The sequence below is a fragment of the Trichomycterus rosablanca genome, chromosome 13 (genome assembly GCF_030014385.1).
Source record: "Trichomycterus rosablanca isolate fTriRos1 chromosome 13, fTriRos1.hap1, whole genome shotgun sequence".
Taxonomy (NCBI): domain Eukaryota; kingdom Metazoa; phylum Chordata; class Actinopteri; order Siluriformes; family Trichomycteridae; genus Trichomycterus; species Trichomycterus rosablanca.
This window is the reverse complement of record NC_086000.1, coordinates 24,900,604-24,925,064: the sequence shown is the minus strand read 5'-3', so window position 1 is coordinate 24,925,064 and position 24,461 is coordinate 24,900,604. Positions and strand designations below refer to the sequence as shown.

At 38.1% G+C, this 24,461-nt stretch overlaps 1 protein-coding gene across 4 annotated transcripts in view; it reads right to left on the bottom strand.

The window, feature by feature from the left end:
- stxbp6 (syntaxin binding protein 6 (amisyn)) overlaps positions 1 to 24,461 on the bottom strand; it is a 97,835-nt gene that overhangs the window by 67,073 nt on the left and 6,301 nt on the right. For 2 of the 4 annotated variants that reach the window (XM_063007801.1, XM_063007802.1), the window contains exons 2-3: positions 15,869 to 16,074; positions 10,759 to 10,935 (exon numbers count right to left, since the gene is read on the bottom strand). In XM_063007801.1, coding sequence (XP_062863871.1) covers positions 10,759 to 10,935; positions 15,869 to 16,022 — 331 coding nt within the window. In that variant the 5' untranslated portion in view covers positions 16,023 to 16,074. The remainder of the gene's footprint in view (positions 1 to 10,758; positions 10,936 to 15,868; positions 16,075 to 24,461) is intronic. The other 2 variants (XM_063007803.1, XM_063007804.1) reach the window with 1 other exon arrangement.

Below are 24,461 nucleotides of genomic sequence, written 5' to 3'. Positions count from 1 at the left end.
TGTCAGTTTGTAACTTAAAGTTTAAGTGCAGTTGGGTTATGCAGAAGCATGGGTTATGATATGAAGCAAACAAGCAAGTCCATCTCTGAATAGCTCAAAAGAGACTGAATTAAGGTTTTCGAGTGGCTGTGTTAACACTAGAATGACTACAGTTACGCTTTTTTGCGCAGGGTTTTATTTGAACCCCTTTAAGATGATGTGGCAAGACCTTAAATGCACAGTTCATGCTCAAAACATCTCTAATGTAGCCAAATGAATACAATTCTGCAAAGAGCAGTGCACCAAAATTCCTCTATAGCAAGTTAAAGACTCATTGCAAACCTTCCATTTCAGTTTTATTGATTAAGTTTTAATATTTATTGTTAATAAGGTGTATTATGTTCATATAAGGATATGATTTACTACTGGCTATTCATGCCTACACGATTTTTGTCCTGATTTTCGCTCGCCGATTGGTCGGTGCTAGATTTGCCGGCTCTGGAACAACTCGGCGTTCGCTCGGCAATCGAAACTCGGCTCTCAATCGCCATGTGTGAACTACTCAACAACTCGATCCGACCGAAGTTATATTTCTAGCTTGTCAGATATCTGGATCTGAGTTGCCCGACTGGCAATGAGTGCTAAGTAGAACAGCCAATGAGAACGCAAAATACGGTGTGAGGGGAAACGCAGGGAAGGAGTGTAAAAGGGTGAAACGGGCATAATATAGTTTATATCAGAATACATCGGCACATACACACGTTTTACACTATTTATGACCTTATTATTCTCTACAAAACGTAACACCAACGTTGCATTGCAAAAAATATTTATTAACCTCCAACTCACTACAGAACAAACAATCCATCCTGTTTGTGTAGCCAAATCCACTCAGTTTCATTTATTTTTTCTCCCTGATTTTACGTTGCACATCAGTGCACAAACTTTGATCGCTCGCTACTTGTTGACGTGCATTTTTGGACGTTGTATCATTAAACCCTCGTCAATTCTCGCGTTTGTTTTTCTGACAAAACGTAGTTTGGGAGACCAGAGAAGCTCGCATGCGATTCCAGTTGGTGATCGATCGTGTAGTGTGAAACCCCCTATCACCGATCAGTCGTGTAGTATGAAAGCCACACCGACTTGTAAGACCTCGATTACAAGAGATCCAGTTGTGTAGTGTGAACTGTACAGCGACCTGACGACTTGGAAAGTCGTGTAGCGTGAACTTGGCATTAGTGCTTTATGCATTATTACTAGGGCTGTCGAAGTTAACGCGATAATAACGCATTAACGCAATCTCAATTTAACGCGATTAAAAAAAATTGTGCCGTTAACGCAAATTCTAGTTCATGTTGAGACTTGACTGGTAGAACCAACGTTTTAATGTCGGACTTGCCACCGTTGTTCATTTGCGGTTTGTTAAAATAATATAACTGAGCGTCGTAGGGATGCACTTGCATAATAAAGAAATAAATACACGGTATATTCACAAGTTGTCGGGAGCAAAACACTTCATTAACTTAATCTGTTACGGCACTGAATACCGGAGTCAAGCACGCTAGTCCATGAACTATGGAAGCCCCAAAAGGGTCAAAACACTCACTTCGTGTAGAAACGTCCACTTTTCACATTTCACTTAAAAAACCTTGTTTTCTATAACATTTACACAGATTTTATTTAATGCGATTAATCGCGATTAACTATATGAAATTCTGAGATTAATCGCGATTAAAATTTTTAATCGTTTGACAGCCCTAATTATTACACTACAGCATTTATGTACAACTAGGATTCAACCACACCCTTTTTTGTACTACACTATACTAAAACTAACACTTTTTTAAGTATTTTAAGTACTGACCACTACCACACAGACAATCACAGACTAGACATATACAAGTTAATCTGTAGAGCAGATAGTAGGCAACAGCTTGCCCACAAATTTACAATCCTACATGTAATTCTTAAAGGACGGTAGTTTATCATTATTTTGTAAGCAATAATTGAATTGTAAAATATTTTGTATGAAGATGAATGAGGAAAAACACCCTTACTGTGTCAGTCCCCAGAGAAAATGTACTTGCCTCTAAAATTACAAAGATAATTGCTAACTCTGTAAGCGGTCCATTGATGCTGTAATGAAGACATGATTCATTCTCAGATACTCCCAAGCAGCAGGGAATCTGTGGCTGAGCAAAACTGAGTGGAAATATATTTAGGGAGAGGTTAGCCCGATACGTCATCACAATCTAGCACAATACAAGATGCTTCCCAGCACATCATCCACATTGAATAAGGAGCAAGTTATTTTTTGAAAACCTAGAACATGATGTAAAAGACCACTGTACCATAACCAATGAGCTATTACTGCCCCAGTATAAAGGGTACTGTATAATGAGAAGACTATAGCAATCATCAAGGCATGTAAAGAGCAATCTCATTACCACACAGGACCAACATTTGGTTGTGTAAGAATACAATTTATGAAGAATACCTAATCTGTACACAGAGTACATGTGTATGCACCATGTATTCACACCACCGAAAGAAATTGCATGAAAAGAAAAGCATGTTGGCATACAGCCAACTAAATGGCTTGTGCATCACAAGGTACTGCCTGAAAAGCACAAACCTAAACACTCACATACTCTGCTTGATGTAAGAAGGATCACTGTGAAGTGGCACCATAGGGAACATACTGTGTTTACTGTGTTTCTTATAGCTTATAGTTGAGGAGTCTAAGCTCATCAGGTCAGCCTTTTCTCCTGAGGGACAACAGGGGATTGAAAGAAGCAGAGAAGCTTTTTTTTGCTGCAGGCGAGAGGAGAAGGGGGAAGGGGAGTAATAGACTGGACAGTGAGTGGACACGGCATTTTAAAACTCCATCAGCATTGCTGTGTCTTATCCACTCATACCAGCACAACACACACTAACACACCACCACCATGTCAGTGTCACTGCAGTGCTGACAATGAGCCACCACCCAAATAATACCTACTCTGTAGTGGTCCTGGGAGAGTCCTGACCATTGAAGAACAGCATGAAAAGGAGCTAACAAAGCATGTAGAGAAACAGATGAACTACAGTCAGTAATTGTAGAAATATAGAAGTGCTTCTATATGGTAAGAGAAGCTGACAAAATGTACAGTAAGTGTAGAAACAAGGAGGTGGTATTAATGTTATGGCTGATCGGTGTATACTACAATGCATTTGACATTCTCTCACTGCAGGTCCTTGTTCATCACAAACCCAAGAATTTAAGAGACTGATGGTTGGACAAATTTAGAGAACTTCTAATAACTAAGGCTCCTATAATAATTATGTTATGAAAAACGTATCAGAAACATACTATAATATTCTTGTCCTCCTAATATTCTTTTCTGAAACAGTGACTCAAACCCACTTTTCAGTTCTTTGGCTTGACTGTATAGTGCTTATGCATAAAACTCTTGGCTCCCCAGTGAGCTTTTACAATCTACAGTACATAAATATCCATGTATTGCCTATCCATCTGTGGTGTGTGGGCCAGAGGGTAAACTTTGTATGAGAGAATATGAATAATAAAGAGCCTGGTCAGGTCATTTATCTGTGTAAGCCCTCAAGGTTACCACTTCTCTTACTTTCTGGAATGCTAAATGGATTAATTCAACAGCACACTCAACATTGGCTTGAGGTCAATCTCAGTGCAGCCATATCAATAATCAGTGTGTAACCACATGGAGTGAGACAGTTACTCATGGTAAATGCTTGCTTACAGTCATGGGATTATCATGCATATGAACTACTTTGTGATTTTATATACATTAATATTGTAAACATGTCAATACTCTCAATAGCAGCAAACCATAATTATCCACCCTAGTTAACTTAGCCCTCCTGAAGTAAAGAATAATAAATAAAATAGTCTAAATATATGACATATAGTCAGAAGTCTGAGCCACCAAATGTTAACTCCCACCTGCATGTTTGTACAGTGATCCTCCTAGTTTTAACAGTGGGGCACATATGCCACAGAGCTGACATGCACATGAGTCTATAGGTGCCTCTGTCAAGCAGTGCATTAAGGCAATCTTTCAATAACGCTGGATCGTACTGCTGGTGAAATGCACAGGAATTTAAGGTGCACTTAGAGACAGCACTGCAACTCATTGATTCAGCTGCACTTGAGGCTGCTAGTAAACAGGAGGGAGTTCAGCAATGCCAGGCATTCTGTTCCTCATTTCCTCTGGGTTATCTCTGCTAAGCCAGGCTGAAACTGGGATGTGTTTTTAGCTGATGCTGGGTGAAATGGGGAGATTTTACTGCATGGTCACAAGTCAAGTTAAAGAAAGTACATAAAGAGTATGTGTGGAGCTGCCTGATTTTGTAATGAACCTGAGGCATAACAACCCATGTACATCTCAACAGTTTTAGAAATTAGTAAAAGTTTATACGATAAGTTTCTTTGCTTACTTTCATGTGATCAATAAACATCACAAATATGTGTGTAATCTGTTTGCACTTTGTTGTGTATTGTTACATTATTAAAGACAGACACATACAAAAATAGCATTTTAACTGCAACATTTATCATGTTTTACAAAAATAACACCTTTACACAATACCAAAACGTTGGCTAAAATACCCACCCTTATAAAGAATTAATTTTTATGTTTTTAGAATAAAAAAAATTAAAAATGATTTAAGGTGAGCTGAAACTACAGAAGACATAGGCGGAGGCCGAATTTTTACACCTGTCCACAATAAAGTCTTATTGTTGGCTAACATATTGGAGAGCTGAGTGTCTAAAAATAAAAAATAATAATAATACAACAGCATTCAGTAGTGTCTACATTGACTTCAGTCTAATAGTCAACATCCATGCTGTGGAGCATCACACCTTTCTTTTTATCAGCCAACAGAGAACGTATCCATAAAGCTGTAAACGTATAGAGGATATACAGTGGTGTTCAAAAAAAATAGCAGTGATTTTTAAAAAGTGAATAAAGCACAAAATCATTATAATAACTTTTATTTCCATAAATGCAAATGCACTGAAAATACTACACCTTCAATTCTAAATCAAAACATTAACATAATTTAGCCAGTTTGTGTTAATACAGTATAGAAATTTAAGATAGATAAATATTAGGCTGTTCAAAATAATAGCAGTGCCAGCATTTTTCTTTAAAAACTCAAAAAATGTATCTATAAACTGAAAACAATGTTTGAGGTTTCACTTTACTTTAAATTACTAAACTAATATTTAGTGGCATAACAATTGTTTCCGAGATCTGTGTTGCATGCAGTCGACCAACTTCTGGCACCTCTGAACAGGTATTCCAGTCCAGGATGATTAGACTATATTCCACAGTTCTTCTGCAATTTTGGGTTTTGTTTCAAAAAAACACGCTTCAGACGTCAGAACACAAGTTCTCTATGAGATTGAAGTCAGGGGATTGGGCTGGTCACTCTATTACCTCAATCTTGTTTGTCTGTAACCAAGATGTTTTGGGTCATTGTCATGTTAAAACACCCATTTTAAGGACATTTCTTCTTCGATATAGGGAAACATGATGATCTCAAGTATTTTGATTTATTCAAACTGATCCATGATCCTTGGAATGTGATTAATAGGCGTAACACCATGGTATGAAAAACATCCCCATATCATCATTTTGTACCACCATGCTTTACTGTCTTCACAGTGAACTTTGGCTTGAATTCAGTGCTCGGGGGTCGTCTGACATACTGTCTACGGCCACTAGACCAAAAAAGAACAATTTTGCTTTCACCAGTCCACAAATGTTGAGCCATTTCTCTTTGGACCAGTTAATGTGTTCCTTGGCAAATTTGAACCCATTCAGGAAACGCCTTTTTCTTAACAACGGGACTTTGCAAGGAGTTCTTGCTGGTAAATTGGCTTCACTTAATCATCTTCTGTACTCACTGGTAACTTCAGATGTTCCTTGATCTTTCTGGTGGTGATCATTGGCTGAACCTTTGCCATTTTGGCTATTCTTTGATCCATTCGAACAGTAGTTCCACGCTTTCTTCTGCGTATTTCAGGTTTTGGTTGTCACTTCAAGACATTTGAGATCATTTTAGCTGAGCAGCCTATCATTGCTGCACTTCTCTGTATGTTTTTTCCCTCTACTATCAACTTTTTAATCAAAGTCAGAGCCGTAGATAGAGAGAGTTGCGACACTCCTTGATCTCGCCGCCACGCGGTCACGTGGTTCATGTAACCCTCCAATAGTTCCAAACAAACCCGGCGCTGTCATGTTCTCATATGGGACAGGCAGCAGTGAGTGAAATATTAAACATTAAATAATAAACATTTGTACAATTTCTGGGTATTTTCACCTGCCTTTACATTTACTGCATCTGCTTTAATATCAATTTGGTATATGAAGTGGAAGATTGATGTTTATAATGACTTAATAGGTCGTTCTTGTTAACACACAGTACATTATATTAGCATACATTACATAATGCGATATCATTAAGTAGTAGAGACAATATACAGTACAGAGATTAAAGAGTTTTTTATGTTTTGTTTTTTACATAAACTAATCTCCCTTCACTTTCCCGAGGATTCATAATAATAATCATTTTGGTTAAACACTAAGCCATGTGGCTGGATTCATAAGGTTTACCTGCACTGAATGAACAGATTCATAAACACACTACCGTACCAATACCTTTAACATTATAGTGCAGGTACATGAAATAGCATTAATTCATGTCTTATTTCATGAGTAAGTAATAATTTATTCCTACATGTAATACATGAAGTAATTCATAATTAATATGCACTAGTTCATTTTGTCTAATGTAAGTGGTGGACAAGGTACACAAACCATGTAGTTGAGTTGAAGTAGAATATCCAAGGTGAAATATTACTCCAGTAAGAGTAGTAATAAAAGTAAAATACTCTTTACCTCCACTAAAGTACTAAACTAAATTTACCTTCAAATGTACTTAAGAATGAAAGTAAAAGTAGCATGATTTATTATGGCTCTGATGTTTTATTATCATTTCTGTAACAAGACTCTTGATTAATCAACTTTTAATTAATCAATTTTAGGTGAAAAGACTTGTGTCAATAATTTAGCTTAGCTGACTAAGCTAAATTCAGTTATACCTATTAATTAAGATAAACATGTAACATTTAGTGCTGAGCAAATGCTAAACAATAACAGTATTAAGTATATTAATGACATCAAATTCATTATTTTTTTAAAACAAAGCAACAAACAGCTAAAAATGCTTGATAAGTAGTGGAAATGAATGGGGCTCTATGGGATGTTTGGAACTATACAGAGCTCCACAACCCGGAAGCTGCACAGAAAATATGTCCCGCCCCCTTTCCAACGGTTCCCTATGGGAGTGTCGCCACTCTGTTCTCTCTACCACTCTGATCAAAGTATGCTGTTCATCAGAACAATGTCTGGAACAACCCATTTTACCCAGTATTTCAAAAGGAAATGCGCTATGACCAACCTGTGCAACATTTGCCACCCTCCTACCTTAAATAAGGGCCAAAATTGACACCCGTTCTTCTGCAGAATGAATGATTTCACCAATTGAACTCCTCACTGCTATTATTTTGAACAACCCCCTTTCAATCAATGCTTCGATTACTCAGAATGAGTGGGATGCATGTCCTAATTGTTGGGTTTGTTTTGTTTTCATTACTCTACTACACTTTCAAGTAAATTTTTTGCTATGTAGAAATATCACTTCTACTAAAAACAGTGATTCATCAGGTTAATGGTGTTGGACTGCTATTTATTTGAACCCCACTGTATATATTAACAGAGAGACATAAATAGATAGATAAATATTCAGATGGGCAGACGGACAGACAGATGGACAAAAAGACAGATAGATAATTAACACATTCCAACCACTTGGCGACTTACTCCAGACCGACATTCTAATAAAAATGAAAGTGGACTGTGAACCTTTGATGCTGGAAATCTAGGAATAAACCCTGCACTCCCTTCTATTTATGAATACAGGTCTTTGTTTGTACAAGATTAAAGCAAATAACCATCAGAGCTAGGAAAACAAAGAAAACTGAAGCTAGTTCAACACACACAACCCTAAGACAACTAATATATCTTCTGAGGAACAAAAACAGTAGTGATGAGTACAGTTTAAATTTCATAGCAGTTTTAAAGATAATCATTCCTCACTAGGACAGTAATTCATTTCATCAGTAACATTACATTTCTCTGTTGTTTCTATAAACAAAAATCATTACTCCTTCCACTGGCCTCAAACAGTGCTTACTGTTAATGCTGCTGAGGGAGGACCTACTGTTCCAGACCACACTCTGCATGCCTTTAAGGTAAACACTGTATTTAATTATCTACAACTGGATTTAACAGTGAGCATACTATGTGCTGTCCAGCTCTGTTCGCTTCTTTGATGGACTTACTGAGCTTATCAGCAGGCACAGTTTTTTTACTATATACAACCGTATTTACACACAGCATTCGAATGAAGTTTTGCCTGCCAGCGCATATATAACGTGCAGTGTACTATGCGCAGTGGTGTATAAAGTACCGGAAGGCCATACTTGAGTAAAAGTACAAGTATCTTACCAGAAATTTACTTTGATAGAAGTAAAAGTCACCTTTTAGAATATTACTTGAGTAAAAGTCTAAAAGTATCTGATGTTTAATGTACTTAAGTATCAAAAGTAGTTTGATATTAAATGTACTTAAGTATTAAAAGTAGAAGTAAAAGTAAATGCTGTTAGTATAAATGGAAGCGGTCATTTTAAATATAAAGATTGTTCTTTTAAGCCTGTAAACCACCTTAACAATTAACCTGTTTTCTTCCTTCCATCTGAACATGATTTGTGCCAATTCATGATCATAATCAACTGTTGACATCACCTGTTTGAAATCATGACATTATTTAGTTGTTTTTTTAACTTATTACGAGCCCTAAATGTTCCTGTTCCAACGTTTTTAGAATGTGAGTCGATGTAAATGTAAAAAACACTGCATCTATTTTATTTGCATTTTCTATACTGTCCCATTTTTTTATTTGGGTAGTATATTTCAATAACAAAAAAATAATTTTGGCATAATTAATCTAAAGCAAAACTCAAGAGAGTTTAACAAAACGTGTGGCACTTTTATCCCTTTAATGATCTGTTCAACCATTATTTTAAATATATTTAAATATAAAATAATATAAAATATTTGAGTAAAATAAGCTGTATTTAAATAATCTTTTTTGGGCTGTATCTACTCACTGAATGGCGTGTGTTAAGCTAAAAAAATATTGGTATTCTTACTTTAAGAAAACACCATTTCTAACTTGAAGCCAACAGTTAATAATAAGTTGGATAAGTTGAGTTCTTGTTGAGAGCATTAAAGGGTTAAAGACCTGCTGCATGTTCCTCAGTACCATGAATCTCTCCTCTGGTCTAATACAGAAGTTATCTGAGGAAATATTTGTCCGTAGGTGAGTTTTTAAAAATAATGGACTTCATGAGTTTTGCAGTCAATGAATTCCAAACAAATGTAATGATTTATGAAACGTTTTATTTGTGGTTTGAATGTAATCGGTAAAAATGGAAGGTCGATATCTGAACAATGTTAATGCTAATAATGTGAAAAAAACGCTGATGCTGCAGCTTTACTTTGTTAATCATTGTTAACTTACATCAGTGTGTTGGACGGGGAGCTTCTGAAATCTCCATATTTGCGTGTCTTTGGGTGAACGACGCACTTTAAGAAACTCCGATAGCTTTTAGAGAACGTTTGCACATGCGCATTAATGTGTTTCACCACCGTCTAATTTACAAGCGCAGATTCACCAAACCAGCGTGCAGTCCGTCACACATCTCACATCATTTAACTTTCATTTTGTAGTAACGAGTAACGAATTTACATACAGCGAATGTAACGGAGTAAAAGTACACAATTTCTTTAGAAAATGTAGTGGAGTAAAAGTAAAAGTTGCCGAAAATTTTTATACTCGAGTAAAGTACAAGTACTTCAAAAAACTACTTAAGTACTGTAACGAAGTATTATTACTTCGTTACTATACACCACTGACTATGCGTAGGTAGAATCCAGATTTGATGGTTTTTAAATTTGCTGGAAATCTAAAGCGAGCACGTTTTGATGATGTTTTACTAGACCGCTGAAGTAAAGCTCTGAGCAAAGCGGCAATGTGTGCCATACCTCGAGGTGAGCAAAGTGCAAAACACTTCTCATCTGAACGTCCCCTTAGAAATGTTCATGTAGTTATTTTTCCTGCTTTGTGGAGAGAAAATGACTGTTCTAAATTGTTCCACATTTTAAATCATCCTAAAATCATCTTAAAATACTGTCAATATTATAAAATATTGATTCATTCTATTACTACACAAGGCATCAGTGTATACAAGTGTAATGTAATGCATCTAATCTTACCCTAAAAATAACTGAAACCATAAATCCAAATTTGATTCAGACTGGATTCAAAAATATATTTATTCTAATAATTAGCATCAAACTGGGATATTCCATTTTATATACCGAGTATGTTAATCAGATTTTTTTTCTGGTACGTGGGCTAATGGATTTGTCTACCATTGGTTATGTAAGTTTTTATTAGTCATTGCTCCACTAGGCTGCCAATATTTATTTATTTATTAGGATTTTAATGTCATGTTTTACACACTTTGGTTACATTTATGACAGGACGATAATTGCTGGTTACACAAGGTTCATAAGTCTTTAACATCAAAAGTCATAGACAATTTCGAACTCCAATTCACCTTACTTGCATGCCTTTGGATTGTGAGAGGAAACCGGAGCTCCCGGAGGAAACCCACACAGACACAGGGAGAACATGCAACCTCCACACAGAAAGGACCTGGACCACTCCACCTGGGAATTGAACCCAGGACCTTCTTGCTGTGAGGCGACACAGTGCTACAGGCTGCCAATATGATGAACACTGGGGGAAAAAAAATAAAAAGTTGTAGACTAGATGCAAAACAAGCTGGTTTCAGATGCCAAAGCTAGTTAATCTGTCCAGCCCATATTAACAGCCAACTTTCAGTGCGACCATGACAAACATCAAATTTAAAATAAAAAGTCCAAATAAAGCCTATTAATGGATTTTAGTAACCTTGGGAGCATTCACATAAACATATTTTGGATAAAACAGCAGGTGTGTGCATCAAACTGAAAATGTAATCTCCAATACAGGATACTCGCAGCCCTTCCATGGAAACTGAGCAGAACAGATGGTCAGCATGATGAATTAGATATCATTTACAAGGAAAGTACAAAGAGCACACAATCATACCTTTCAGAACCTGTCCTTTTTGAAAACAAACAGAAAACCTGGAGCTTTACTACTTCTCAAGTCTATTTCGGCAATCTGCTCACCTTGGAAAAAAGCCTTCAATATAGTGTCTCTGAAAACCAGTCTTCAGTAGTCAAGAGTCTTCAGTACACCAGCAACACTATCTATGTGATGTTCAGCTGTTCTCATACAGTTACTGGCTCAGTCATCCCTCAATTTAAAGCACTCTGGTACAGCAGCTGGACAGCTTGCAGTAAATAAAAGAGTGTATGGTGCTGTGAAATACAAGCATCCTGCAGCATAACCGTGACTCCCACCACATTTAATAAAGTGCTCATTTTAATCCCTATTAATGCTTCTTTATTTAGTTAATTAATTGACCAGACTTTGCAAACACCTTTAATATTCTTCTACTCAATAGCCATTAATGTAACTTACAGCGTTTATAGCAACATTAGATATGAGCAGAATCCTTTCTTCAATATAATCCAACCTCATGAACAAACTAAAGTTAATCCATTTGAAGCGGCACTGTCACATAGTAGAATATACGTGGAATCAACTATGCACTTACTGTATGAATGTTAAACAAAAAGACAACATGACAGTCTGTAGGAATTTCAAAGATCCGGCACTGTTTAAATAAAGGAGCTACAACTCATTATTGACTACATTTCCACGCTAGCGCACCAGAGCTGGGATTTCTAAAACATGGTTTCAAATCTCAGCTCTGCCATCCGGCCATATGAACAACGATTGGCCTGTTGTTCATATAAGGGTGGGGTATTAAGCCGGATAGGGACTCCTCATAACTGATGCACTATGACCCCCGCTGGCTGATTGATGGCGCCTGCACAGAGGCGGGGAAAGAGTGTGGATCAGGGTGTGTCTCTCCGTACACAAGGCTGATTCGCATATATGCACTCGCCTAGTGTAGGTGACAAAATGCATACGGCTGCTGCCTACGTGTCGGAGGGGGCGTGGGTTAGCTTCGTTCTCCTCATATCAGAGCGGGGGTCGGCAGTAGTGGAGAGGAAGTGTGACGCAATCAGGCAATTGGACGCACTAAAAAGTCAGGAGAAAAGGGTGAGAAAATGCATAAGGAAAATATTTAATAAAAGAAGATGGCAAGGCCTTATCCTTGATTAGCCAATGCTATAACAGAGCAGCATAAAAAGATTTCCAAAATCTTTTACTTTAAAAGAAATTATTTTAATTCCATAAATTTTTTAACCAAAATTAATTGGACTTGTGTGAATCACCAGTTTTGCATCAGGTGAGGAACAAACCACTTGCTATCTCTGTGAAGTTTTAACAACTGGACAGTACTGCACTATTAACACACAAATCTAGCATGTACTGCACCTTTCCAATGCTTTGTTGTTTCTAGTGACTTTTTAGCTACAAAGCAGATTAAACATAGTAAATACTTATGTTTAGGGTTTTGCTTGTGTAGAACTGTTTCTTCTTCTATAGACTTCTTATTTAATTCTGTGATTAAAACATTTTTCAGTACAGGGGTGTGTAGCACTAAAACTTTAATGCTTTATCTCAGTCTTTACTTTTTATTTATTAATCTCTGATCATTTTGGAATTAATGAACATGCTGAGAATCAGGCTCGAGTATGTGTTAAGCAAAACACAAGCCTATGAAGTCATGGTTTCAGTTTCCTTTTCTCCATTTTTCAAAAAGCTGACATTCTACACCATTATATGCGACAACAAATAAACAAGCTTGAAAGTTCCTCTTAAATAATATAGAACCAAATTTGCAATAAAACTGACACTCAACAGTGAGCAAATTTATTGAAGCATTGTGCCTGGCACTAAAAGAAAAGTCAGCATGTTTCCTCTCCCTTATTTAATAACAGGCTGATAAGACAGACTAAAATGTTTAAATAAATAAGAATAAGATGAAGATTAAGCACAGTAGGTCATTCTCAACACACTGCTTGCTGAAAGAGCACCAGTGATGTTGCCCAGACTTGGGGGCAGCGAGGTTTCTGGTTAATTTACAAAAAATTGTCAAAGTATGCAAAAATACAACAAATGCAAAACAGAATGGCATGAGAATAAGAAGAAAACAGCTTATAGTTTCTGCTGTATTTATATTTTTGGATAAGCCACATTGCACATGATGTAGCAATTTGCAACTTTTAGACCAAATTATTCCTTGTTGCTGCTTCCATTAGGGGTCACTATAGTGGATCGTTCATCTATATATACACCAATCAGGCATAACATTATGACCACCTTCCTAATATTGTGTTGGTGATGCACTGTGTAGTCTGAAACCTTTCTATCAGAACCAGCATTTACGTCTTCAGCAATTTGAGCTACAGTAGCTCGTCTGTTGGATGGGACCACACGGGCCAGCCTTTGCTCCCCACGTGCATCAATAGACTTGGCCACCCATGACCCTGTCGCCGGGACCAATTTTGATAGATACTGACCACAGCAGACTGGGAACACCCCACAAGAGCTGCAGTTTTGGAGATGCTCTGACCCAGTCGTCTAGGCATCACAATTCGGCCCTTGTCAAACTCGCTCAAATTCTTAACAGGTCAAAAGGGGTAATGGTTGTTAACTATCTTGATTGGTCAAGTTCTTGCTCATTTTTCCTGCTTCTAACACATCAACTTTGAGAATAAAATGTTCGGTTGCTGCCTAATATATCCCACCCACTAACAGGTGCCGGAATGAAGATATAATCAGTGTTATTCACTTCACCTGTCAGTGGTCATAATGTTATGCCTCGTTGGTGTATTATTTGGTAGTTTTTACACAGAATACCTGTCCTGATGCAACCCAGTTTATCAGGAAATGAGAACGGCACAACAGGGGAACTGTAATGTGTCCTCCACCACAATGGCTAGATTCACGTCAGGCAAAGCACCTTCTGTATTTGTGAATCCAGCCCAAGATTCAACCCCCTGGAACTAAGGAACTACTGTTACCAGCAGCATGACTCTTACTATTAGGTGCCTGTTAAATAGGGCTGCAACTAACGATTATTTTAGTAGTCGACTAATCTGACAATTATTTTTTCGATTAGTCGACTAGTCAACGATTATTTATGTCATACCCTCCATCTCTGCCTTAACATGACAAAACTCTGTTATGTTATTTGAGTTCCAATATCAAATTAAAATAATGACCCATGAAACATGAATATGAAACTTAAGCTTGATAGTTTAATTAAATATATTTGAAACATTAATACACAATCACAATAAAAAAATTCAATTAAATAAGAAAGCTTTGGACAGCATTAGTAACTGTTATGTTTCAGAAGTTATCACTCTGGAAATCAAAAACGTATATAACATGTCGTTGAGAAACTTCTCTTCTCATCCACACTCCATTGCTTAGTGCTATTAATAGAAAGAACAAAAGAGAAAGCTGTATTAATTATCACAAACTGAAGGCTATGTATCATAGTTTATTACAAATAGTTTTCTGGCTATGCCAACTAAACTATAACAGGTTAAATATCTTAACTGGATTATCTGCTGAGCTAACTAGCTAGCATTAAGTGGATGAGGCTTATTATTTAGAATGAAAAAAATATGGAAGACGAGACAGGGTAACGTTAGGCTATAATGTTAAGTTATATAACGTTACTCATATAAATTACTGATTAACTATTGCACTCAATGAGTTAGCTAGCTAACAAACCTGAAAAATAGCAAACTCTTAGGAAGTTTTCCGACAGGTACTCTAGCATTAACAAACATTAACTACGTTGGTTAAAGCACAAAGCTGTATAAAAACTTACATGTCCGGAATAACGCTGGTCATCACGGCTGCAGGGTGCTCGCGTTTCACCGTAGTGCTGGCGTGAAACCACAACTCTGCTTTGTAGTGTCTGCGTCCAGCTCGTTTCTTTGGGTTATTTTGGCTGAAATGCTCCTGAAATACTTTAGAAAGTTTCGGTCTCTCTATCTTTGCCTCTCTGTCTTCATAAACTCCCCGCTGCGCCATGGAAGCGATGCTGCGCCCCCTGCAGTTCCTTTAGTGCATTGCAATAATAACGACGCGTCGACAATGAAATTCCACGTCGACAAATTTTTATAGTCGACGTTATCGATTATGTCGACGTTATCGATTATGTCGACTAATCATTGCAGCCCTAAATGTTAATTCATTAAGACTACACAAATACAGTACCCATCAATCACTCAGGATGAGTTAAAAGTTCCTTATTCCCAAATGTATTCAGACCCTTTGTTGTGGTCCTTTAAATTGTGATCAGGTGCATCCTATTTGCTTCAATTGTTCTTAAGATGAGTCTAGAACTCAAAAAAGGCTACCAATCAATTTGAATCGATTGAACATAGTTTGGAAAGGCACACACCTGGCTCTATAAGGGCTCTATAAAGTCCAGAGATCTGTCTATGGAGCTCTACAATCAAATTGTGGCAATGCATAAATTAGGAAAAGGATATAAAGACATGTAAAGTTATATACAATGTCACCTTATGTCTTAAATGAAAAGTGGGATGCTGTTAACCATGTTATACAAACTAAGGTTTTAGCAAAACCAGCTTCTTAAATCCAAAGATCTGAAATAAATTACCTGATAGGCAAATAAACGTCATGTAGTCACCCTGACCACCTGTAGCCAGAAAGGGAATTTTCTTCTTTGTCCGTCTCTTCACCTGCACAGCCGCCAGCATCTTCTCATTGTGCGGGGTGAAGATCTCTTTGTTGATGGCTGCTTTGGCATTCATCGCTGCAAAAATTTAGTGATGAACTGAGTAATGTGATTCCAAGCTCTTCACTCTGATGAGAGAAAGTAAAAGAGAGTCAGTAACTGCTAATCAAGCGAGACATATTAGCTATGACTGTTTATTACTGCGTCTACAAATGCAAGTTAAGACTCAACTATGCAAAGCAGAAGCTTATATATCAACAACACCCAGAAACTTTTTTAATCATATCTGAACTGGACTGATTTAAGTAAATCTGAACTGTGGCCTGACGAGTACACCTATTAAATTGTTTTTGGAAATAATGGACATTGTGTTTACCAGGTCAAAAGGGGTAAAAATTGTGAACTATCTTTCTTTATTTTTGTTTCTGCATTTTCTCCCTTTTAGCGCATCCAATTTCCCAATTGCGTCATGGTTCCTCTCCACCAATGCCGATCCCTGCTCTGATTGAGGAGAACGAAGCTAACCCACGCCCCCTCCGACACGTGGGCAGCAGCCGTATGCATTTTATCATGCAGCTCAGCACTGTGTATGGAGAGGACACACCCTGAGAGCACTCTTTTCTCATCTCTGTGCAGGCGCCATCAATCAGCCAGCAGAGGTCGTAATTGCATTAGTTATGAGAGAGAGAGACCCCATCCGGCTTAGTCCCGCCCAAATCTGAACAACAGGCCAATCGTTGTTCATGTGGCTGCTCAGTCTTAGCCGGTAGGCAGAGCTGAGATTCGATACGATGTATTCGAGATCCCAGCTCTGGTTCCAGCGTGTGTTTTTACCCCTGCGCCACCTGAGCGGCCCGGTTGTTAACCATCTTGATTGGTCAAGTTCAAAAGCGAGCATCTGTCATGCTTATTGGGCAGGGTCACAACCCCCTGGGTAGTTCATGAGCCAAAAAAATGGGTTGCAAAGAAAAAATAAGTGAATTTTAACATAAACACAGATTGAACTTGTACATGTGCTGGAGGCTTTAGGTTACATCTTGTAAACCACAGTGGGATCAGATTGCCACCATTAATTAATTATTATATTTAGTTTTTGTTTCATTTTGATGCATTGTTTGTGTTGCCTGGATCGCGGTAAAAATCATGGACAAAATGTGGGTCACTTGAAACAAAGTGAAGAAACCCGGCTATAGGGCTGTGTTAATGCCAATGCCAGGGGTAACTGTGAATGCACTGTTAATGCTGGGATTACATACACATTTTTGGAGTTACATATACTGCCACCTAGATGCAAAAGTAAGTGAGAAAAAGTAAGTAAACCTCCGTATTAATGACTTCTCCAAGAGCCTATTGGCAAAAGGTGTTTCAATTCAGGGAATGAAATTGGAAGTGTAGGTTTCACAGGTGCTTTGCCGATTCAATAAACAATTCAATGAAGGCACACAGTCTGGTTACTGACAAATCTGTTCCTCTCAAGAAGATGTAAACAATGCCTCGAGGTCAGAAGACCCCAGAAGACACGTTATGGAGACACATCAATCTGAAAGAGGCTACAAAGGTGTCACAAAAGACCTGGGTTTACATCAATCCTCGTTCAAAACACATCAAAACTGTCCACAAATGGAGAAGAAATCACTACAAGAGTACAATGGGCAGTCCTAAAAGAGGTGAGAAAGCAAATAACAGCAAAAAAACCAACTGAGGATTCTGAGGACTGCTAAAACCTCTCTGCTCATGTGTCCACTATTAGAAAAACACTGAGCAAGAATGGTGTTTATGTGAGGATACCACAAAGGAAGCCGCTGCTGTCCAAAAAAAAACATCTGTCTCAAGTTTGCCTGCCACCACTCTGATGTTTAATAATGCTTCTGTGCTAGGAAAAGAAGAAACAAAAGTGAAACTTTCACCACAAATACACAACGATATGTTTGAAAAAAAGAACACTGCGCACCGACAATTACAAGTGTGAAGCATAGCAGAGGGAGCGTCAATTGGTTAGGACTGCTTTGCATTGAAAAAGCTATGTGGAAAAAAAAACAGAAAACCACAAGATGTCCCCAGAGAGGTGCACCACACAAGGTTGCAAAAATGCTCTCAGAATTAATGATAAAAATGCCAACAGTCACTATACTGGAATTGTATAATAACGTAAACAGCAGGAACAAAAAATAACAGAGAGAAAGAAAACTGCACCCAATCATCTGGTGTCTCCCCATGAGAAAATGATCAATTGTATTTATGTGATAACTGTCAAGAAAAAAAGCTTTGCTCCTGTGCAAGCTTAGCCATTTTTTAATCTTTAAAATGATCAGCTTTGATCTTTATATCTTTAAAATGATAGATTCTCCTCACTGCAGCTGGTGTGTGCAGCATGAGGAGGATGGAAGCTTTCTGGATGGTGCACAGTGATCCTATAACTCTGAAATAGCAGAAGCATTCAATCAGAAAAGGACTGCTCGGGAAAACATGCTGAACATGGAGATGTGCCACTACGCTTCATGTTCTTCTGTGATGTTTAAATATTAAAAGTCTATTGGGGATCAGCTACAACAGCAGCAGGAAATACACTTAAATGCAGTGACATGCAGTGGGATGACTGTGTCAACTGCTTTCATTAATTTCTTTTCTAAGCAGTTGAACCAGCCCGAATCATTCAAACGGTAATGCTTGCTGTGCTTTGTACTGGAGAAAATACTGACAGCCTGCACTTAAAGAAAAAATATTCACTTCATTGTGTTTTTACACTGTGGTATCAATTTCTTTCCCAATTGTCTTAGAACAAACTCTCTCATTTCTTTTCTAAGCAGCTGAACCAGCCCGAATCATTCAAACGGTTATACTCACTGTGCCTTGTACTAGAAAAAATACTGACAGCCTGCACTTGAAGAAGAAAAAATTCACTTCATTGTGTTTTTACACTGTGGTATCAATTTCTTTCCTGATTTTCTTACAACGACTCTCAACAGAATTCAGCACATTTTCTATCTGCACACAAGATTCTGTCATGTGTCAGTGAACAAAGATTTTTGGTTTTACAATGGCATGGTCATTATTTGGATACAAATGATCGAGTTTTGAGAAAAGTGCTATTTTAGCCATGGTTTCGCACTGAGCACCTCTTTGATTTAAAGAACTATTTAACCTCCGACACATTTACTTTAAAAGCTGGGGCATTTATTATAGGTGAAAATGCCCACTGACCATTTATTAATCAAGCCTCTAATGAGTAAATATAAGTAAATAAGTGTCATCTAAACATGTGCCTTATGAAAAGGATTCTTTTTTTTATAAATAAACTGACATGGTCAATTCACAAATATGCTTACTTGCTTTTCAGTTCATGCTGAATAAAGATAAATTCTGAAATTCAAATTATGATAATTTTATGATTTGTAATAAAAAAAAACACTATTAAATTTAAATACAATCATGCAAAATATGAATTTCATTAGTATTCTCAGACTGTAGGTGCACATTGTAGGTAAGGAGAAGGTTAATCTAGAGCAGATGGAATGCCTTTATTTATCTTAAATACATATACACATGTAAAAATTATTTATTTGCATAACCCAGCTTCTTTGGAAACTGTGGTCAGAGAGCAGGGGCGGCCCCTAGAACAGAGACGGTTAAGGGTCTTGCTCAAGACCCCAACAGTGGCTACATGGCAGAGCCAGGATTCAAATTCAAAACCTTTCAGTTGGTCACCCAAAGCTCTAGCGACTTGGTTACCACAGACCCTTATATATAGAGCTACTGACTGTAACCACATAGATGGTATAGCAGAAACATAACAGACCATTTGGGTGGTGATGTACATCCATGTTACATAAAATGATCAGGGTGTATTTTATTAAAATGGTCCAAAACCAAGAAAAAAACTAAATAGGTCAAAACATAACTATGCTGTTTTACAATTTACATGCAATACTACATGACAGTATTTTAAATCAACAAATTGCAAATCTTGCTACTTCCTTCATTTCTTACATTGTAATCATATTTAATAAAAGCTTTGCCTCAATACCCAACAAACACGAACACTTCAGTTCAAACATAACATTTTCATAGTCAACTGCAGCACTCCTCTGATCACAATAAAAGCCAAACAGATTTAATTCCTAGTAACTGTTTTAGCTTTACCAGAAAAGCAAGAAAGACTGCTTGTAATTCTATCAGGAAAAATCATAAAAACCACTGACAACCTTAACAGCACCATAAATACAAGATCCACACAGTCAGCAGCAAAAGCTGTGGCCAGCTACACAAGCGTCTGCTCATTTAGCTTTCCTTATAAACCATGATGACATATTCTTCCTTACACATAAGCCAACTTAAAGTCTAGTTCTACTTTGTCGAATGTGTTTTTAATTAGGATTTTAGATGTAAAACATTTATTAGATAAACACCTGCTCATGAGCTTTTTGGGACATTGTATATCTTTTCTTCCTAGGAACGTGGAAAGTGCCAAAATGTTGAAGGGCTTAATTTTAATGGGTTGGCTGGCTCACCTAAACTCAATAATTAGGTGGGATGTCCACAAGATTTTGGCTATATGACTTATCACAAGCTTAATGACAGAACAGAGCAAGTGTGCCTTAGACCAGCCCGTTTCCAATTAGACATCCCTTATTAACCTGCATTACTAAACTGTCAATCAAAATATTAATACCACAACTGATAGCGCACAAATTTGGCATTTAATTGAATAATGTTCCCACCTTTATTTACCTATCCTATGTACCTATGCGACCAGTTGAAGGTAAAAGTTAGGAGTGCAAATTCTGACAATTTCTTTTAATCAATTAACAGTTGTTAGTGGTCGCTGATTAACCATTAACTGCCAAGCCTTGATAAAGGCAAAATCCTTATGGACCAACAACTGGACAAAAGCACCTATGAAACAAAAGGGGTGCTGACAGGCAGCCATAGTGAGTACACACTGACAGTTATCCGAGAAGGACCATGCAGCCAAGGCTCATTGATGACAAAGGACAAAATGCAATTAATTTTAATACTGGTGATGAGGTAAATGTGTCAACACAAAGTGCATGGGGCTTGTCACAGACTGGACAAAGAGCCCATGCTAACTCCTGTCCACCTACAATACACCTCCAATGGGCATGCAGTTATTGGAACTGGACACAAGTGGCACCAGGATACAGTTTAGGATGATCCATTCAGCAACGTACAGAAGTTAATGGACCTGTTGGTAATGTCCTGGTACCAGATAACACAGGACTTCTTTCTGATGTCTTGTACTGTCCAAGCCTCAGCAGAACAGAGCTGTTTTGACAGTAAATTAGGTAGGTGGTACTAATGTTCTGACTCATCAAATGGAATTTTAACTTTATACTTGAAGATGAAGCAAAATATCTAAACCATATTAAAAGCAAATGTTACACAAAGATTGACCTGTGCAAAGTTCAGCGTGCAGTCAGACACCTAACTGATGCCATACACAGCATTATAGATGCTGTCCATAATGTAAATAATTCTAAAGCATTAAAGTGTTTTCATGTTTAGGTTAGCTCTGTGGCACGCTCAGTAAACATGCATACGCACATTAAGAGTGGGTGTGGGTGAGTCTTAACACTGTTGCTGCACTCAGAGGGATGCTACAAAGCTTTAAGCAGTACAATTTAAACCAAACAACAGCTGTTAAAAATGGATTTAAATTACATTCGTAACCAACATCATTACCCAAACAATGACAGACTTGCCAGTTATCACTTAATTGTTAACATTTCAAGTCCGGCCGCTCAGGTGGCGCAGCGGTAAAAAGACGCGCTGCAACCAGGGCTGGATTCTGAGTACCTCGTATCGAATCCAGCTCTGCCTTACCGGTTCGAGGCTGAGTGGCTGTATGAGCAACAATTGGCCGTTGCTAAATTGGGGGGTGGGACAAAGAACCGGATGTGGGTCTCTCTCTGTCAGAATGCGATTATGACCTCTGCCGGCTGATTAGAGGTGCCTGCACAAGAGATGAGGAATAGGGTGTGTCTCTCCGCATGTAACGCTAGGTGGCGCCACACTCATCAATGTGTGGGTGGCAAAAATGTATCCGGCTGCTGCCCATGTTTCGGAGGGGATATGGGTTAGCTTCGATCTCCTCGGTCAGGGCAGGGTTCGGCATAGACAGAGAGGAAGCACGATGCAAATTGAACAATTGGATGCGCTAAAGGGGGAGAAAAAAAAAAAAAAAAAAAAAAACATTTCAAGTCCAGATGTTAGAATGTAAAAGGTTTAACTCTGATCTGCAACTTCAAGCTCTAGCCAAACAGTAAAAGTTTTCTACAGCCATCATAGGTCACACATCAGGTGACCTCTATGGGAGTTCGCCAAGACAGAGGGTTTGACACATCAGGGTTTCTCAGCTGCTTCAGCTGGGTTAAGTCAGATTTCCCCTCCTCTCCTGCTGTAATGGAAGCCCCTCTGTCCTTTTCCAAGCTGTTAAAAAGCGACAGACAGCGAAGCGTCCCCAGGTGGACAAATAAACCATAACGCTTTGTCTCAGATGACTTCTAGCTGCACAGTGGCTCGGAGAATGCACAAGATAAATCCAAAGATATTAAAAGGTAATAAAACAGCAGATCCCACAGCTAGCTATGTTAATATGAAAAGTTGTAAGCTTTTCCTCACTTATCTCTAAACAACAACTCTCCAGGGAGAGCATAGCCAGGTAAAACATGCAAGTGAGAAAAAGATAAAACTGCATTTGAACCAGTGCCAGCTGTTTTTGTTCCTCCGACAGCCCAAGCCAGGAACATATAGCACTTGGGAGCTGAATCAAGTGTTTCACTGGCATGGAATGCACCCCCCATTGTCATTTTTTTTGCCTCAGAACAAAACAAGGCAGAACAATCTCTTTGTACAGGCAAAGGGAAAAAAATTACAAAATGAGAGTAAAAAACATCATTCTTGAAGGTTAACTGTACTTCCTTTTACTATATGAGCCAATTCTCACACTTAAGCCTGACTCACTCATTAAAATTAAAGATGGAAAAGTTTTTGGGAAAACATAAAGATGAATGCATTTATACAATTTAGTATAAAGAATAAAACCCTTTGGATCCTATTACTGCATTGCAAATCTCATAATACAAAATGGTATATGTGAAATGGACAGAATTTACCATGCTAAATACATTTTTACATTACACAAAACTGTATACCTATTATTTAGCTTTGCTAGCAAAAGGACAACTTAAAGTTGGAACTTAAAGTTCTTCGACTGTGTTTTCTGGTAAGGCATGTGTGGCAGCAGGCAGAGAAAGCCAGTCTATGGGTGTATTGGAAAAGCTAGTGTGCTGTCTACATAGGCAGCATTTTACGTCATCCTGTGCGCGCTCCCGAGAAGGAGGTTGTTCGAAATCCTAGATGCCTTAAAATCCACACTTCTGAGGCATCTTATTATTTCAATGTTATTTTGGCTCAAGAACGAGTGAGCTCCGACGCTGCCTTAGTGATCAAGACAATCCCAGCATTCACGGCTGACGGGGCGGAGAAACGAAAGGAGTTCTTTACAAACGTAAATAAAATATTACTGATTTTTAACTTGTATAAACTTGTACCGAGTGTTTTTATTTGCAAGTTCGGGCTTGTCAGGAAATGTAACCGTTATCGGTACATGAAGGGAGATGTTATTGACGTTAGCGTGCTGTGCTACCTCAGTTTATTGGTTTTAATGGCGAGATGCTAAATGCTAAACGCGAAATGCTAAACCCGATGGAATCGCTATCTAAGTAGTGCGTTCGAATAACCTGACTTATAAGTCACTGACTTATTAGAATCCTCTCTACTAAGTCAGCTGCCTATGTAGACAGTAAAACAGCAAGGCAGCTCCCTAGGTTTTCGAACACACCCTATATGTTATCCCTTGCCACAAACACACCTCCCCCAGAGATATCCCAATATGTTCCCATGCCAACTGCATCACGATGTTAATGTATTTTTTTTATTATATTTTTTACCCTCTTTTTTATCCCCCAGTCTAGTCGTGTCCAATTACCCTGAATGCGTCCTCTATACTGATTCGACCCTTCACCGCTGACTGAGGACGCCTGCACAAGTCGAGTTCATATACTTGACGGGCACGGTGTATGGAGGGCCACACCCCCATCAGCATTATTCCTCAGCCCTGTGCAGGCGCCATAAGTCAGCCAGCAGGGGCCGCAGTTGCACCAGTTATGAGGACCTATGATCCGACTTTCTTATCCTTAACCCTGAACAATAGCCAATCGTTGTTCATGCCCAACCCAGTCGCAAAGGCAGAGCTGAGATACAATACGATGTATTCGAAACCCCAACTCTGGTGAGCTAGCGTACTTTATTGCTGCGCCACCTGAGCGGCACGATTATAATGTAGAGTCGGAGCTAATGTATACCTGAAATATTTGACAGCCATGCTTATTTAAATGAAAAACACTTACGAATGGGCTTAAAATGGACAATCTGAAAAAACAACTTAAGATACAGCACAAACCCAACTGCTACAAAAAGCAAAAGATATTGCACA